This window comes from Carcharodon carcharias, chromosome 3 (assembly GCF_017639515.1).
Source record: "Carcharodon carcharias isolate sCarCar2 chromosome 3, sCarCar2.pri, whole genome shotgun sequence".
NCBI lineage: Eukaryota > Metazoa > Chordata > Chondrichthyes > Lamniformes > Lamnidae > Carcharodon > Carcharodon carcharias.
Window position 1 is genome coordinate 67,180,720 of NC_054469.1, and position 16,489 is coordinate 67,197,208.

General features: G+C 45.3%; 1 protein-coding gene across 1 annotated transcript in view; it reads left to right on the forward strand.

Annotated features, from left to right (window-relative positions):
* The window catches only part of LOC121276004 (cilia- and flagella-associated protein 69-like), a 153,223-nt gene that overhangs the window by 120,862 nt on the left and 15,872 nt on the right, over nucleotides 1-16,489 (forward strand). Inside the window, exons 18-19 of the mRNA XM_041183949.1 lie at nucleotides 9,259-9,396; nucleotides 9,828-9,904. Coding sequence (XP_041039883.1) covers nucleotides 9,259-9,396; nucleotides 9,828-9,904 — 215 coding nt within the window. The remainder of the gene's footprint in view (nucleotides 1-9,258; nucleotides 9,397-9,827; nucleotides 9,905-16,489) is intronic.

Here is a 16,489-nt window from a genome sequence, read left to right on the forward strand (position 1 = left end):
GATTGAAGGCCGATAAATCCCCGGAGCCTGATAATCTACATCCCAGAATACTTAAGGAAGTGCCCCTAGAAATAGAGGATGCATTGGTGGTCATCTTCTGAGATTCTATAGCCTCTGGAACAGTTCCTACAGATTGGAGGGTAGCTAATGTAACCCCACTATTTAAAAAGGGAGGCAGAGACAAAACAGGGAATTATAGACCAGTCAGCCTGACATTGGTAGTGGGGAAAATTCTGGAGTCCATTATAAAAGATTTAAAAGCTGAGCATTTGGAAAACAGTGGCAAAATCAGACAGAATCAGGATGAATTTATGAAAGGGAAATCATGCTTGACAAATCTACTGGAATTTTTCGAGGATATAACTAGTAGAGTTGATGAGGGGGAGCCAGTGGATGTGGTTTATTTGGACTTTCAGAAGGCTTTCGACAAAGTCCCACATAAGAGATTGGCATATAAAATTAAAGCGCATGAGATTGGGGGTAGTGTATTGAGATGGATAGAAAACTGGTTGGCAGACAGGAAACAAAGAGTAGGAATAAACGGGGATAAAAACAAAAAAACTGCGGATGCTGGAAATCCAAAACAAAAACAAAAACAGAATTACCTGGAATAAACGGGTCTTTTTCCGAGTGGCAGACAGTGACTCCAGCAGGGATCGGTGCTGGCACCCCAGTTATTCACAATATATATTAACGGTTTAGATGAGGGAATTAAATGTAATATCTCCAAATTTGCAGATGACACAAAGCTGGGTGGGAGGGTGAGCTGTGAGGAGGATGCAGAGATGCTTCATTGTGATTTGGACAAGCTCAGTGAGTGGGCAAATGCATGGCAGATGCAGTATAATGTGGATAAATGTGAGGTTATCCATTTTGGGAGCAAAAACAGGAAGGCAGATTATTAACTGAATGGCTATAAATTGAGAGAGGGGAACGTGCAACGAGACCTGGGTGTCCTTGTACACCAGTCGCTGAAGGTAAACATGCAGGTACAGCAGGCGGTAAAGAAGGCAAATGGTATGTTGGCCTTCATAGTGAGAGGATTCGAGTACAGGAACAGGGATGTCTTGCTGCAATTGTTCAGGGCCTTGGTGAGACCATACCTGGAATATTGTGTGCAGTTTTGGTCTCCTTTTCTGAGGAAAGATGTACTTGCTATAGAGGGAATGCAGCGAAGGGTTACCTGACTGATTCCTGGGATGGCGGGACTGACATATGAGGAGAGATTGAGTCGATTAGGATTATGTTCACTGGAGTTCAGAAGAATGAGGGGGGATCTCATAGAAACCTATAAAATTATAAAGTTAGAACAGGACTAGACAGGGTAGATGCAGGAAGGATGTTCCTGAGTGGCGGAGTCCAGAACCAGGAATCACAGTCTGAGGATATGGGGAAGACCATTTAGGACTGAGATGAGGAGAAATTTCTTCACCCAGAGAGTGGTGAGCCTGTGGAATTCATTACCACAGAAAGTAGTTGAGACCAAAACATTGCATGCTTTCAAGAAAGAGTCAGATATAGCTCTTGGGGCGAAAGGGATCAAAGGGTGTGGGGAGAAAGCGGGAGCAGGTTGTTGAGTTGGATGATCAGCCATGATCATAATGAATGGCGGAGCAGGCTCGAAGGGCCGAATGGCCTACCCTGCTCCTAGTTTCTATGTCTATGTTTCTATGAATAGATGGTTAGAATGGCAGATTTAAATGAAAAAAGATAAGAGGAGACTCACGTGGAGCATAAACACCAACATGGATTGGTTTGGGCCAAACGGCCTGTTTCTGTGCCATATATCCTCTATAACCCTGTGTAATCTGTCAAAGGAAGGATTCCTAATTAAAGAGACCCCAGCATGGGCTACAGTGGCTTAACAGAACATGGATGTTCGAGGCTGCGGTAATCACAGAAATGGAGAGGAGACCTAGGAAGGCTGCTCCCCAGATCTCTGATTCTTACCTGGAGATCCTGCAGCAGGATCTGAAGGACTGCACTGAGGTGGACTCTCAAGGACGGGTGAAAGAGGACAGCTTCACTAACCAAGCAGGGTTGGATGGAAATGACTGAAGAAGTCAGCAATAGAACTGACAGTGGGGACAGTGCATCAAGAGGATCCCGAGACCTCAGAAGGATAGGAAAGGGAGTGGCATAGCAATTTCAGTTACCAAGCCCATACCTTGATTTGCCCAATGTTCTCCTGCACAACACACTCAGGTCAATTCACCTTGCATCTCTATTAATTCCTCTCTCTTCAGGGACCTTACATCCCCAACTGACCATTCAACACTCACACTCACATTCATTCTATTGCCCTCTTGGACCAGTGCCTCACAGGCATGCTCCACAAACGTTATCCTTCCCTCCTCTCAACACAAGCCATTGCTAGTACTTATAGCCCTCTGCTTTCTCTTGCAGGAGATGAGGGCACACGACTCAGCAGAGGCAGAGTCCGGTGAGATTGTTTGGTGAGGAGAGGGTGGGAGGATGGCTTTGGTCGCCACTAACAGTGCATGTCCATTGGAAAGCAAGTTTTGTTCCAGGAAGCTGCAGATGTCTTCAAAGATCTGCGTGAGCCTCCTGAGGCACTTGTATTTACACATGTCGAGAGAATTTATCCTCTGCCTGTAGACCCTGTGTTGGATTACCTTGGATCTGGATCCCTAACTCTATTCCCTCTGTCCTGTGATGTGGTGTGTGGCTGAGGAAAAGGCAGTCAGTGCTTGATTTGCTCCTGCTCCTGCTGGTGCGCTGGTGGTGTTGGAGTTATTGCTCCTCTTCTTCTTTATCAGAGGTGCAAGGTAGAGTTGCATAAGCTTGTTATGATCCCATAAAAACCAATAACATGAAAGAAATAAATTAATGACCCCAACAGAAAAACCCAATGGGCAAGATTTCACTTTTTAAAACTTTAACTATAACAATCAAACCAAAACCAACCTAAACATGAACTAACAGACAAACTAGAAACCCTAGATTACACTTCAAATAGCTGATACCACAAATGTAAATCTCTCAGATTTCTCAGATAGCCGTGTTAACATTTAAGTAGCATTATGTGCAATCCCAAAGCCCTTCTCAACTTCATTTTCCTCTGGTAGAATACTCTTTGTCATGCAGGATATGATCATCAAGTAGCCTCTGACAACAGCTCTACTCCATCCAAGTTTGGATATAAATAAGGAACAGCAAGGGGAAGAAGTCACGGGTGGGAGTCATCTATAGGTCCCCGAAGAGTTGCCTCACTGTAGGACAAAGCATAAATTGGGGAAATAATGGAGGGGTGTAAGAAGGGTGCTACAATTGTCATGGGTAATTTTAATCTGCATATTGACTGGACAAATCAGATTGGCAGGAGTAACATGGAAGACAAATTTGTAGAGTACATCAGGGATTGTTTCTTAGAGCAATACGTTGCAGAACCTACCCAGGAATAGGCTATTTCAGATCTAGTAATGTGTACTGAGGTGAGGAGGGAGATATCATAGTTAAGGATCCTCTAGGGGGTGGAATCACAACATGGTAGAATTTCAAATTCAGTTTGAGGGCGAGCAACTCAGATCTCAAACTAGTGTCCTCAATTTAAATAAGGGCAATTACACAGGTATGAAGAAAGAGTTGTCTAAAGCGGGCAGGGAAAATAGTCTATGGGAAAGGTCAGTGTATGACAATGGCAGACATTCAAGCAGATATTTCATAACGCTCAGCAAAAATTTATCCTGGTCAAAAAGAAGGACATGATGAGAAGGATGAACCACCCGTGGTTAACAAAAGTGGTCAAGGAGAGTATCCAATCAAAAGCCAAGACATACAAAGCGGCAGAAACTAGTGATAGGCCAGAGGATTAGGAATTTTTTAGGAACCAGCAGCGAATGACTAAAAAGCTAATAAAGAGGGAGAAAATTGATTATGAAAGTAAATTGTCAAGAAATATAAAAACAAACAGCAAGAGCTTCTACAGATATATAAAAAGAAAGAGAGTGGCTAAAGTGAGCGTGGGACCCTTGGAGGATGCGACTGGAGAACAGATAATGGGGAACAGGAAAATGGCAGATAATTTAAACCAATATTTTGCATCGGTCTTCATGGTGGAGGGCACTATAAACATCCCAAATAAGCAAGGAGCTAATGGGAGGAAAGATCTTGTAACAGCCTCTATCACAAGGAACAAAGTATTTGACAAACTAATGGGACTAAAAGCAGACATGACGCCAGGACCTGATGGCCTGCATCCAAGGGTTTTAAAGGAAGTGGCTGCAGAGAAAATGGAGGCATTGGTCAAAATATACCAGAACTCACTGGATTCCGGGAGGGTCCTAGCAGATTGGAAAACCGCTAATGTGACGCCCCTGTTCAAAAAGGGTGGGAGACAAAAAGCAGGAAATTTAGGCCAGTCAGCCTAATATCTGTTGTTGGGAAAATGCTAGGGTTCATTATTAATGAAGGAATAGCTGGACATTCAGAAAAGCTTAACATAAACAGAGTCAATATGGTTTTGTGAAAGGGAAATCATGTTTGACAAATTTGCTAAAGCTCTCTGAGGACATGACAAGCAGAGTTGATAAAGGGGAACTGGTAGATGCAGTGTATTTGGGTTTCCAGAAGACATTTGATAAGGTGTCACATAAAAGGTTAATGCACAAGATAGGAGCTCACATATTGGAGGTAATGTATTAGCATGGATTGAGGATTGGTTAACACACACAAGACAGAGAATCGAGATTAATAGGTCTTTTTCAGGTTGGAAATACATAACTAGTGGAGTGCCACAAGGATCAGTCCTAGGGCCTCAATTATTTATGATCTATATTAATGACTTGGAGGAGGGGGGCAGAGTGTAATGTATCCAAATTTGCTGATGATACAAAAATAGGTGGGATGGCATGTTGTGATGAGGACATAAGGGGACAAGGGGATATAGATAGGTTGAGGGAATGGGCAAAAACTTGGCAGATGGAATTTAACATAGGAAAGTGTAGGAAGAATCAAAAGGCAGACTATTATTTAAATGGAGAGGCTGCAGCACAGAAGGAACTGGGTGTTCTTGTGCATGAAACACAAAATGTTGGCATGCACCTTCCAAAGCACCTTCAAGAGCACCTTTCAAACCCACGACCATTACCACCTAGAAGGACAAGGGCAGCAGATAGAGGGGAACATTACCACCTGGAAGTTCCCCTCCAAGTCACTCACCATCCTGACTTGGAAATATATCGCCATTCCTTCACTGTTGCTGGGTCAAAATCCTGGAACTCCCTTCCTAACAACACTGTGGGTGTACCTACACCACATGGACTATAACGTTTCAAGAAGGCAGCTCACCACCACCTTCTGAAGGGCAACTGGGGATGGGCAATAAATGTTGGCTCAGCCAGCGAAGCCCACATCCCATGAATGAATTTTAAAAAAGGTACAGCAAGTAATTAAGAAGGCAAATGGAATTTTGGCCTTTATTGCTAAGGGGTTGGAGTTTAAAAATAGGGAAGTCTTGTTACAACTGTATAGGGTGTTGGTGAGGTCACACCTGGAGTACTGTGTACAGTAAGAAAGGATATACTGGCATTGGAGGCAGTTCAAAAGAGATTCACTTGGCTGATTCCTGGGATGAAGGGTTTGACTTATTAAGAACGGCTAAACAGGTTAGGCCTTTATTCAGCAGACTTTTGAAGAATAAAGTGTGATCTTCTTGAAATGTACAAGATTCTGAGGGGGCATGACAGGGTAGATGTTTCCACTAGGGAGGAAATCTTGAACTAGGGGACATAATTACAGAATAGGGGGACATTCATTTAAAACTGAGATGTGAAGGAATTTCTTCTCTCAGAGAATAGTGAATGTCTGGAATTCTCTACCCCAGAGAGTTGTGAGGGCTAGGTCAGTGAAAGTATTTAAAGAGGAGGTAGATAGATTTTTGAAATATTGGAGAGTTGAGGGCTATGAAGAGCTTACAGGAAAGAGGAGCTGAGGCCTGGAGCAGATCAGCCATGATGTTTTTGAATGGGAGGGCAGGCTTGAGGGGCCGAATAGCCTATTCCTGCTCTTATTTCTTATGTTGTTATGTTAGATACGATGATCAAAAAAGGTTCATGGCAGTCCTAATGCATTGCTTCCCCAGAGCCTCCTTTAAATGATAACTCAATAACATCCTGGTACATGATATGGTCAGCTCTGCTAAAAATCAACCAGCTCCTCAGCATGCTTGGACTGCTCAAACAGCTCTTCAGAGCCTTTATCCTGTTCTGACCACTGGCTGAAATTTGATTTCCCAGCCTGGTGTTTATTTTTCAACCATCAGCTTCTGTTTCCCTAGCAACCTAAGCTAGAGGGTGATTTCTCAGAAGTTTGATGTCAGAGCTATGAGGTTCAATTAATAACCCCCTCCCAGAAACCTGGGGCAGAATTATATGGTCCCTGCTGGCGGGTTTGCAGGCAGGGCCTGTAAAATTCCCTGGGTGGCCTTACCGCCTGCCCCTGACCTGTCCGCAATTTTACGGGGCATGTGAGGCCTAGGGCAGCCTGCCCACCCTTGCCCCAATTAAGGCATTAAGTGACAAATTATTGGCCACTTAAGAAGGGCCATTTCCTGCTCAACTTCAATTTTTTGCCTGGCAAGAGGAGGTCAGGGATGGGTTGGGGGGCAGGGCAGCCAGGAAGATCACTCATCTCACGCAGGAAAGGGGGTAGCTCCTCCATCATTGGCCCCCTTTCCAGATCGGGTACTCCCCCGACCATCTAACCCCCACACCCCACCCCCCTCTCCGGCTCCCTGCTCCTTCCCCATCTGGCTTTTCCATCACGATTCCGCCCTCCTCTCCCCACCATCCCCAGGCCTTCTCTTCCGTCCTTGCCATGGGACACCACACCCACCTGGTCCTTGCATCTTCGGCACTGGTGGGACTGCTTATAGTCCCAGCGGAGAACAGCACTCAAGGTGGCACTGCTTGGACTAAAGAGCTGCTGGCCAATAAGATTGGCTGGTAGCTCACTGACTTACCCAACAGGGATTCCTCATTCCTCATTAAAATCAGAAATGGGCAGGCTGATGTGCTGCAGTGTTTACCATCTACAAGATGCACAGTAGCAGCTCATGAAAGATCCTTCGATAGCACCTTCCAAACCCGAACCTCTACCACCTAGAAGGACAAGGACAGCAGATGAATGGAAACACCAAGACATGCAAGTTCCCCTACTTGACCTAAAAACCCATCTGGTTTACTAATTTCCTTTAGGGCAAGGAAATATATAATCTTTAACTGGTCTGGCCTACACAAGATCCTAGACCCACAACAATGTCATTGCCCATTAATTGCCCTCTGAAATGGCCTATAATAAGCCCCTCAGTTGTATTCAAGAAGGTGGCTCATCATCACCTTCTTAAAGACAACAGGAAAGGGCAATAAATGCTGTCTGCCAGTGACCACACATCCCATGAATACATAAAAAAGAACCCTAGTGGACAGTGAATGCAAAAACATGCATTTATCAATCTTGCTTTGGGAACAGAAGAGACCTTTTCTCCTCTTTTAGAAAAGAGACCATGTAGACTGAAGAGGCTTGTTTGTTTATTTATATGGCTAGTCCAGTTCAGTTTCTGGTCAATGGTAACCCCCAGGATGTTGATATTGGGGGATTCAATGATGGTAATGCTATTGAATGCCAATGGGTGATGGTTAGATTTTCTCTTGTTGGAGATGGTCATTGCCTGGCACTTGTGTGGTGTGAATGTTACTTGCCACTTGTCAGCCCAAGCCTGGATATTGTCCAGGACTTGCCGCATTTGGACATGGACTGCTTCAGTATCTGAGGAGTCATGAATGGTGCTGAACATTGTGCAATCATCAGCGAACATCCCCACTTCTGACCTTGTGATGGAAGGAAGGTCATTGATGAAGCAGCTGAAGATGGTTGGGCTGAGGACACTACCCCGAGGAATCTACCGGCCTCAACCACTTACCTACCTCACTCACTCACCCATTCATCCACTCACCCGTTCACTGATATTCAAAAACTTGACCATTAAACTTACCATATGGCAGCTCGTGTGGTTAAAAAAGGGCGTATCTTCTGCACTGAACCCTGAATCCTCTGCATGGATTCCTGCATTGAGCGAGCTCTTCAGCATCAGAAGTCAGACCCTTTTAAACATAACCAGGTATATGCACAGTTTTCTAACTGATCGGCGTTGGACACAATGGTTCCAACACTGATCGGAAGATTTGGGTCCATGCCTATGCAGAATGGCTAGCATCTAATATGCAAAAGATTCAATAAGTAAAATTTGTATAACAATTTTCAAATTTCTGGAATTCCTGATGTGCAATTTAGTAAATGTGAATATTTTTAAGTGGAGAGGGCTATATTCATCAAATAATAACGTTACTTTCTACAAAATGCTGACGCTTTTCTTTGAAGCAGGCAGAAGGAGACAGATAGCTAACTTGATTCACACTGTCTTCAAGTAATACCTATCATAGCCTGAATTGGCACGTTTTCATAGAATCATAGAACAGCACCGCTAGGAAGGAGACCATTTGGCCCAACAAGTATGCACTTTTGCTTGGGAAGAGCTATCCAGTCAATCCTATTCCATTACTTTTTCCTCATATGCTTGCTACTTTTTCTCCGATAGCAACTATTGAATTTGTTTCCATCACCCCTATCCAATAGCGCATTCCAAATCCTAACTACTTAATTACGTAAAAAAGATGTTGCCAACTCACATATGGTTCTTCGGCCAATCACCTTAAATCAGTGTCCTCTAATTATTGACCCTTCCGTACACCTCCATCACACCTCCTCTTTGTCATCTCTGCTCTAAGGGGATTGAGACAGGTCCTGTAACTGTAATCTATGATCCCTGAAACCTTTCTCATAAATATCTTCCTTGCCCTCTGCAAAGTCTTTTCTTTCCGAAAGTGTTGTGGCTTTATTAACCTGTCCTGCCACCTTCAAAGATTTATGCATAAACACATCCAGGCCTCTCTGCTCTTAAAATGTACCTTTTGTATTAACTCAGATTTTGCTATGTTCAATTTCATGTGTCCACCCATCTCACCTGCCTGTCTATGTCCTCTTGACATCTATTATTACTACCTTCCTTACTGTTTACTACATTTCCAAGTTTCATGTCCTTTGCAAAACCCAGGAAGAAAAACTGTGGGGGCGGAAGGCATAAATGTAACATGTAATTGTGCTTCTAATTTTCTCATTCAGCAGTAGTCTTGGGCAATTGTATTCCATATTTCAACTTGTATTGTTTAACCAATTTAGATGCCAAAAAGCCTCTGATTGGGATTATGCAGGATGAATACGGAATAACCACTTTACCAGCCAATTGTCTCAGTCCTGCAGTAATTGATGTTTCCGAAAATTCAAGGGTGAAAATTTATTCAATTTTCTGTAAATTAGGTAAGAAGACAATCAAGCTATTACAAGATCATTAAACATGCCATATAAATTAAAATAAATCAAATGGCATTACAAAAATCTAAATTTAAAATGAATATAAATATATAACTATAAACTGTTCATTAACATGCTGTCTGCATGTACAGTGATCAGCACATGAAAGCTATTGTGATACAAACCAAGATCTGGAATCTGTTGTGAAACTATATGATAAAAGTATCAACATTTGTCCAGATTCAGTATTACCTGGTCAGTTCCAGGCCTGGTGCTAACAAGAACAGCGACTTGAATTTTGATAGCACGTTGATATAGAATATGTCTCACTGCATTCTGTGTTAGTGTGAACTTTAAGTATGATCATATAAAAATATATCTGTTAAAAGTATAATCATTTAATTTAAAAATTGTTCTGGAAATGTATATTTCTTAAGGTTTTGAAGATCTACCCGGTTTGTCCGCGTATGATTACATCACACTTGCCATTGTACACCGATACCTGGACTTCAAGGTAAGGTAATTTCAGAGTAATAGAAAATTATGCACCAGATACTTTACAAATATCATTATTGATACAAATTCAGCTGTGGCTGATTTAGCACTCCTCATCTGTTCCTAAACAAATTACATACTAAATGAAAATCACTGCCCCATAAGAAAATATATAATCTGATGGGTTACATTCCTGACTGTAATTTTTACATTAAAAATGTATTGGCTGTCTTGACCTGACTGGCCCCAAAATACTCTTACTAACTTTTAATAGCTTATTAACACTTACAATTCTTAATAACTTACCTCTTGATCCACAGCCCTCCCACTCAATGACCCTCCCATTCCTTCATCCTCCTGCTTACTGCCCATCCCACTCCCTGACCCTCCCTCATGCCAACCCTCTTGCTTGCTGACCACCTGCTCCCTGACCCTCCTGCTCCGCCATCTTTCCACTTGCCAAGCCTCCAGCTCCCCAACCCTCCACTCCCTTACCCTCTCACTCGCTGACCCTCTTGCTCATTGACCCTCCCACTCTGGTACCTTCCTGCTCTGCCACCCTCCCAATCACCGACCCACCCGCTCACCAACTCTCCTGCTCCGTGACCTTCCCACTCACCAACTCGGCGAGTGGTGGGTCGGGGGACACAAAGGTCAGGAAGAAGGAGGATTGGAGAGCAGGAAGGTCAGCTTTGCAGGAGGGACAGTTAGAGTGAAGGATGGGGAGTGGAAGGGTCAGGGAGCGGGAGGTTCACGGAGCAGAAGGGCCAGGAGAGGGATGATTGGGGAGCGGGATTGCTGGGGTTGTGGGAGTGAACTGCATAGCGGCAGTTTGTATTTTTAAAAACGCTCATGCTAAAATGAAAATGGAGGCAGTGCCATTGGAGATCATCCATAATTTACCAACAACACTAAAATGGAAATGTGCCATTAGAATACTCATTTATCAGTGGATACCTGTAGTAAAGGTTTTTTCATGAAATCACATTAGACAAGGATAATATTAATGTAACAGGGTCATTAAAAAATTATATATTTGCTTTCTTCAGTGTTATTTTTTAAAATTAGTTTGGAGCTGCACCTGCTGGCCATATTCATTGCAATGGCCAGAAAATCATTGGAAGGGCATCAGTAAAATTCCAATAGGCACAGCGAGTAAGCTGCAGTCTGATAGTGCAATCTTGCAAATTTGCAATTTGGATTCAATGGTAGAAGCAGACATTTTTCTGTCGTATTTTCCCTTAAAAATAACAGTGAGACTAACAGCACTCATCATTATTTATGTGCAACTTCTGGCAACTACATATGTGAAATTAAGCACCTTAATTCAAAAATTATCCAAAATAAGGTGTTCCTCCATAAACATCCCAAAAACCTCATTGTGTAGCTGCCCATACAAATGTATTGAAAAGCCCGAGTACCTGTACTTACTTCATGGATTTCGACTAAACTCACCAGAAAAAGTCAGCATGTTTATCCCAGTGTAAGCACCCCTTCAATGGCGTGGTAAGTCTACATTACTGTTGAGCATACTCTCTGGCACTGAAAATTTACTTTTACAAGTGTGATATCTCATTCATTCAGATTTAATTATTGTTGTAGATTTTTTCTTTCTGTACCTTTTAATCCAATCCTTCTTTTCCTCTATTTATTTCACTTTCTGTACGACATTTGACATTGGATTCATTATTCTAACTGATGTCGTGATTTGGACTCCTTACCACTCATTAATGATTCGTCAATCTGATTGTTTAAAGAGATGCATAACTGTTCACCCTGTTTGCACAGCCCAGATACTCTGTAGTGAGAGTTAAACAAATTCGATCATTAGCTGACAGAAACTTGTCATGCACAAGTCCAAAGGAAATCTGTGCACAAATTCAGCCCAATGAATAGTTTGTGCTGTTTGTTCACTGCTTAAAACAAAATTTGACCTAATAAATTGGGCCTCATTAGTGTATTTAAGAATTGTATAGTTCAGGCTTGCATATGATGTTGTTGCATGGTAATATAGTATGATGAATAGGACGAGGCCAAGAGTGAGTCCATGGGCAGAATTTTACACCACCCGGGCAGGTGCACACCCAACCCGATCGGAAGTAAAATAACGCAAGAAGATAATGGGCGAGCGTCCCAACATCATTCCCACACACGCGCAATTTTACATTGCCCGTGCGATTTCGCACTTGTCGCACAGACAAAACAGGCAGGTGGGCAGCCCACATTTTGCAAAACCTCATCCAAGGGCAGGATAAAAAGGATCAGCAGCATTGCCAGTGTGAGTAGTGAGGAGTTTAGGAGATAGTTTGCTGCTAGTTGCTTATTTGAACTTGACAGTTTCATCTCTGTTCTGAACTTCATTCTTAGCATTTCTAGGCTTCATTTCAGGACTCATTGGTGCCTCAAAGGCCTCCAGAGGATTTTGACCTTGTGGACCCTTCCAGGTATCAGACTGCCTTCTATTACCCTGGTAATGGGGACTGTGCTCTCCGTTGGTGGCATCGCCTCTTCTGAGGAAGGTAGGGGCAGAAGGGAGAGGAGGCCAGGTGTCCCAATGCAGCTTCCAGGGGAGCGACCTGTGGGAGGAGAGGTGCAGGCTCAAGGAACACTTGACCAGCAGAGATGCCCTCCTGATGCCTGGACCGTTCACGGGGAGCACTACAATACCCCCCAGAGTGAGTGTCACTGATAGTGGTTGCATGTTGCGCTCTTCACAATGTGGCATTGGCAAGGGGGACCCATTGGAGGAAGAGGATCTAGAGGCTGCTCCATGGGCCACAGAGGATGAATTCAGTATTGAGTCAGAAGAAGAGTACGGTAAGGAAAATGTTGAGGGAGTGAAGGCAGACTTCTGTATCCTTCAGGGAGGCAGGGACACCAGAGACGCATTGATCCAATGCTCCTTCACTTAAGCTGCCAAAGATCTTGGGCAACATTCTCCCTCCGTTGGGGGGGAAGTGCAGGAACAGGCGTGAGCGGGCGCGCTTCCGATCAGCGCCCCTGATTGGGGGGCGTGCTGCCATTTTACATGGGCGGGCCAATTAAGCCCCACCCAGTGTGATGTGCACCAGGAAGCACTATGCACTCCCTGTGCGAGCTGGGTGGGGGGGCGGTGTTCTCCTAGCTGGGAGTGTGCTCTTTCGCACATGCGCGCAAAAGAGTGCACTGATCTCCCTGAGGCAAAGTGCTGCCTCAGGGAGATCGGCACCGCTTTAAAACTTTCAGTAAAGATTAGAAAAATTTCCCGTGCCATGTCCCCTCATGTTACACTGTCACATGAGCTGGGACATGTCCTTAACTTTTATTTTAAAATATTCTACATTTTTAAATCACTCATGAAACCTCATCCCACCCATGGATGAGGTTTCATGTTTTTTTGCAAGCCCTCCTGGGCTCCCAGACTGGCAGGTTGGACCGGCAGGTCCATTAAAGAGTTCAGTTGGTTATTTAATGGCCCTTATAGGCTGTCGACAGGTCGGCGGGCACGCATCCGACTCGGATGTGCGTCTGCTGAACTGACAATCTAAATGACACGGGGTGGCACCGGGACACATGCCCGACATAATCCCGCGTCATTTTATGCATCGGCGAGTGGGCCCCACCCCCACTCGCCAACCAGAAGATGCTGGCCCTGGTCATGCCAGGGTTGCTGCCTCCATCCTGAATGTCTGAAATGAGCCTTTCATTTGAACCCAAAGTCCACTCAGTGCCTTTGCAATAAAGCTTAGAGCCACTCACATCTAGCATTACAGATTGACATACCCTGCACCAAAAAATAAAAAGCGAAGCATACTCAGGCCATTATGACAAAAACAAAATTTATGTCGCTTTTACAACCCAAATAAATTAACATAACCTTCCCTGGTCTTCGTTCCCAGACCAGTAAACATAAACAAAACATTACAAAACAAAATATCACCCATGACCTCTCGTGCTCATGGTGCCTTAAACTTAAGTCCGCCCCACCCCCTCCTCCTCGCTGGCAGTGGCATTGGAGGCAGCCTGCTGACTCTGCTGTCTTGTTGGCCTTGATGACCTTGGCGGTCGTCCTCTGGCCAGTTGAGCCTATGCTGGCCCCGCCTGGGAGAAAGCGGCCAGTGCCATGGCTGGTATCTCCCCGGTCATCGCAGCCTCATCAGATGCCACGGTCACTGGCAGAAGGGCGGAGGAGCTGTTGCTGTCATCCAGAGCGCCCTGAGAAGAGCCTGCAGAGACAATAAGCAGCCTGTGTGCCAATGTGAGGTTTTTCTGGACCTCCCTGCTCGCCACTGATGGACGTTCACCTAGCTGGGATACTGGGTGCCTCATCCATCTCCCACACTGACACTGACCACCTGAGGCCATTGCCTGTGTCATAGCTTGCAGGTCCGAACACAACCCCAGGAACCCCAGCTCTTTACCCTGGAACTGCCTTTCCATGAGAGTCACCACTCTCTCAATGGAGGAGGCAGTGTGCTTGGCCATGAGGGTCAACGCAGAGCTTATGCTGTGCATGGATGCCTCCACAATAGAGACCATGACACGCGGACCCTCAAGGATCTCTACCAGATCCTCCCGCACATCCCACTGGACATCCAGCATCTGCCACTTAATGGACGGCTCCAGAGGCTCTTTATCTGCCTTCAACTCAGCATCGTCCTGGAATCCAGCAGTCCTTCGACTGCAGACGCTCTGGGCACTGTCTGCCTCCGCCTGCTCCTCAAGCGAGTGTGAAGTGCCCTCACCACTGTGCTCCGACATTCTAGCCGAAGATCTAATGCCCACTGAGGTGCTGGTATCTGCACTGGTGCCTGGTTCAGAGAGCAGTGTGAGGCAAGTGCATCTGAAGCCCGGCGGTCCTTTGGCATCAGGGGTGGCTCTTCAGCGTCCTCCGAATGAGTATGTGCTGGCGAATCTAAGAGACAACAATGACATGTCATTAGTTTAAGTCATCAGACTGTCACTGGGCATGCCAGGCACCCTGGTGAGACAATCGAGATCTGCATCATAGTGCCATCATCTTTCAGTGATCAACCAGCTTTGAGGTTCCCATCAATGATGAGACTACACAAGAATGTTTGCACCATCTGAAACCCTCACCTCTGAGCACTGCACTCTTACTTCATCTGACATCCCAGCCTCTCCGTGACTGGCTGACCAAGATACATGGCACCGCTCCAGCTCCAAGGCATCCTACTCAAATCTTATAAGGATTAGGACATTTGGGGGGCCTCTGCTTGTCCATGACCTCTCAATGTTGTTATGGCTCGTCTTCTGAAAGGACAGAGGAGCATTGATTAGTCCATTCTTTACTTGCAGGGCCATTGCAGCCTGGCCAACCCCACCTGAGGAGCACCTTGCAGGGCACATTTGAAACATGGCCCTCGAGCCGCAAGGTGCTCTGTCCAAGCAGCCAGGACACAACACCTTGGCCATCTTCGGCGTCTTTGACAGTTGGCACTCAGACTCTAACACCCCTGAGCTTCATGAGGGGACTGCCAGCCCTTAACATTTCACCATGCTGATCCATGCCAACACGGCACTCGCCCTTTCCAAGTTCAGAAGGTCGTTGAACCTTTTGCAGCACTGCACCCATGTGCGCTGCACAACATCGTGGCTGCTGACCTAGGCTGCCACTTCCTCCCAAGCTTTCTTTGTCAGGTGCGGTGGCCCCCTCCTCCCATCTCTGGGGACAAAGTTGTCCCTCCTGGTAGCCAGCTCCTCCAGGAGGACTGTGAGGCACTTGTCTAAAAACCAGAGGGGCCGAGTGCCCCCCCACCTGCCCTCCTGCCTGGCGTTTCCAGTCGCAGTTGAGGCCATAGGTTCGGTCTTCAGCACGCAGAAGATATGTTCTTCCCTGGCAGCCTTCAAGGAGCTGCCTGGGCCATTTTTAAACCGCCCACCGGATCGCCATTAGACCTGGTGCACAACAGGCTCCCATCCCCTCCTGGCCCTTCCCAACCATTGGGAAAACACGTTTCATGCTGGGCAAGCCTTAGTTGGCCAGCCAGCGTGAAATCACAGTTGGGGGCCGATCGTGGTTGGGGGGCCTGTTTCCTAACAAGTCCCGGGCCCGCCAATTGCGCACGCCCGCCAAGGGTAAAATTTAGGCCCATGGAACAAACTGAAGGTGACCATGCAGCGCAGGTGAGGGTTCCATTGGCCAAAATCTAGTTATTGGGATGGGTTGAAGTAGAATTCCAACAGAGAAAAGGCAATGGAGGAGAACAGAATAATCAGCAGCGAGCAGAGGCTGATTCATAAGCTGCAGTTTCAGTTGCACATGATATCACTGGTGACGATAACCAGTGCAGTCTCAGTATTTTGGATGGTCAGACTTTCTTACTCACAACTGAACTTTGGGAATCTGACATTTACATTTGTTGTCAGAATTGTGCATCTGTGAGACTTTGAATATAGATAACAACATTCTGATTGCAATATATTTCTACAAGATGTCCAAAAATCAAGCTCAGTTATGACTCTTCTCCAGAAACATGACCAGAAACATTAACTGCTGAGTGTTTCCAACACTTTTGCTTTTTATCTGAGATTTCCAGTATCCTTTATTTTGCTATTTGCCTTCCTAATTGCTTGCTGTACTTGCATGCTACCTTTCAGTGTC